General features: G+C 66.5%; 1 protein-coding gene across 1 annotated transcript in view; it reads left to right on the top strand.

Moving 5' to 3' along the window:
• Nucleotides 1-1370, top strand: part of AES (amino-terminal enhancer of split) — a 6582-nt gene extending 5212 nt beyond the window's left edge. The window contains exons 5-6 of the mRNA XM_006017528.2: nucleotides 362-436; nucleotides 944-1370. Coding sequence (XP_006017590.2) covers nucleotides 362-436; nucleotides 944-1165 — 297 coding nt within the window. The 3' untranslated portion in view covers nucleotides 1166-1370. The remainder of the gene's footprint in view (nucleotides 1-361; nucleotides 437-943) is intronic.
• Nucleotides 1371-1376: the final 6 nt, after the last annotated feature.

The following is a 1376-nucleotide window of genomic DNA, read 5'->3' as shown; positions in this document are numbered from 1 at the left end:
CCTGATGGATTAATTGCCCAGGGCGGGGGGGCCAGCGTGCGCCCGATGGACTTGGACCCTGGCATGTCCGGCTGGGAAGAGCAGTGGGGTTTAGTCAGGACAGTAGGTCAGGGGTGGGGTCCCTTTTAAGTACCCTGGGCCTGCAGTCAGGGGAGGGATCCCAGTGCCATGCGGGGCAGCCCGATGTGGGGGACAGGCCTCTAGGTGCACTCCCCGCATGGACCCCCTGGGGCTCCGGAGATCAGGGCTTGGTGTGTACCAGTCTCAGCTGCCTCCTGGCATGGGGATTAGCCCTGGCAGGGGAGGGGTTATCTTGCCAGCCTCCTCCCTGAAGCCCCGTGTCTCTTCCTCCTGTCCGCAGCACCAGCAGCAGGTCCTGGGAGCCATTGAGCGGGCCAAGCAGGTGACGGCGCCGGAGCTCAACTCCATCATCCGCGTACGTGATGCATGTTGAGGGGGGGCACCCTGACACTGGGGGCAAATCCCTTCGCTGGGCACAGGGCGGTGGGGTGGGGGGCAGGGGAAGATGGGATGACTAGAGCCCAGCTGTGGCCTCACCAGAGCTGATGCGGGCTGGCTGCATGTGGCTATCGCTGACCCAAGTGGCATGGGGTCTCTGCCAGTCCCCTCCACACCCCCGTGCCAGTGCCTGCAGGGATACAACACACCCCTCAGAGCCCTGGCTGCCAGGCTGAATGAGGCAGAGCGGCCCCTGGGCATGCTGGCCCCCAGGCAGGGGTGGGGGAGTGGGCAGATCAGCAGTGTCAGGGCCAGCTGAGCCCCAGCCTGGGTATGACAGGGACAAGAGCTCCGGTTTCTTCGGCCCCTGCATTAGCTCCCCACATCTCAGAGCCTGGGATGTCCGTCGTGCGGGAGGGTCCGCGTGCTTCCTGGGTGACACCCGTCCTCTCCCGGCTGTCTGTCTGTCCCTCGTTCCCTACAGCAGCAGCTCCAAGCTCACCAGCTGTCGCAGCTCCAGGCCCTGGCACTGCCCCTGACTCCGCTGCCCGTGGGGCTGCAGCCCCCGTCCCTGCCAGCCGTCAGCGCTGGCACTGGGCTCCTCTCACTCTCGGCCCTGGGCTCTCAGGCTCACCTCTCCAAGGAGGACAAGAACGGCCACGATGGGGACGCCCACCAGGACGACGACGGGGACAAGTCGGATTAGAGGGAGGGGGGCGGGGGCAGGCGGGGGCGTTCAGTCAAAGATGCAGTATCCCCCTGGGCAGCGGGCAGCAGAACTGCCATAGTCTCGCAGGGTGGCAGCTCCCCGGGCATCACGCCCCCCCCCTTCCCCTCCCGCCCCATGCCCATGGTCTGCGGGGGACGGCCAGCAAAGGCCTCTCGCGACCCCAGCTTGGCAACTCAGCAGCAATAAG

This window comes from Alligator sinensis, unplaced genomic scaffold (assembly GCF_000455745.1).
Source record: "Alligator sinensis unplaced genomic scaffold, ASM45574v1 scaffold1295_1, whole genome shotgun sequence".
Classification (NCBI taxonomy): domain Eukaryota; kingdom Metazoa; phylum Chordata; order Crocodylia; family Alligatoridae; genus Alligator; species Alligator sinensis.
This window is presented reverse-complemented; position numbering and strand designations above follow the sequence as displayed.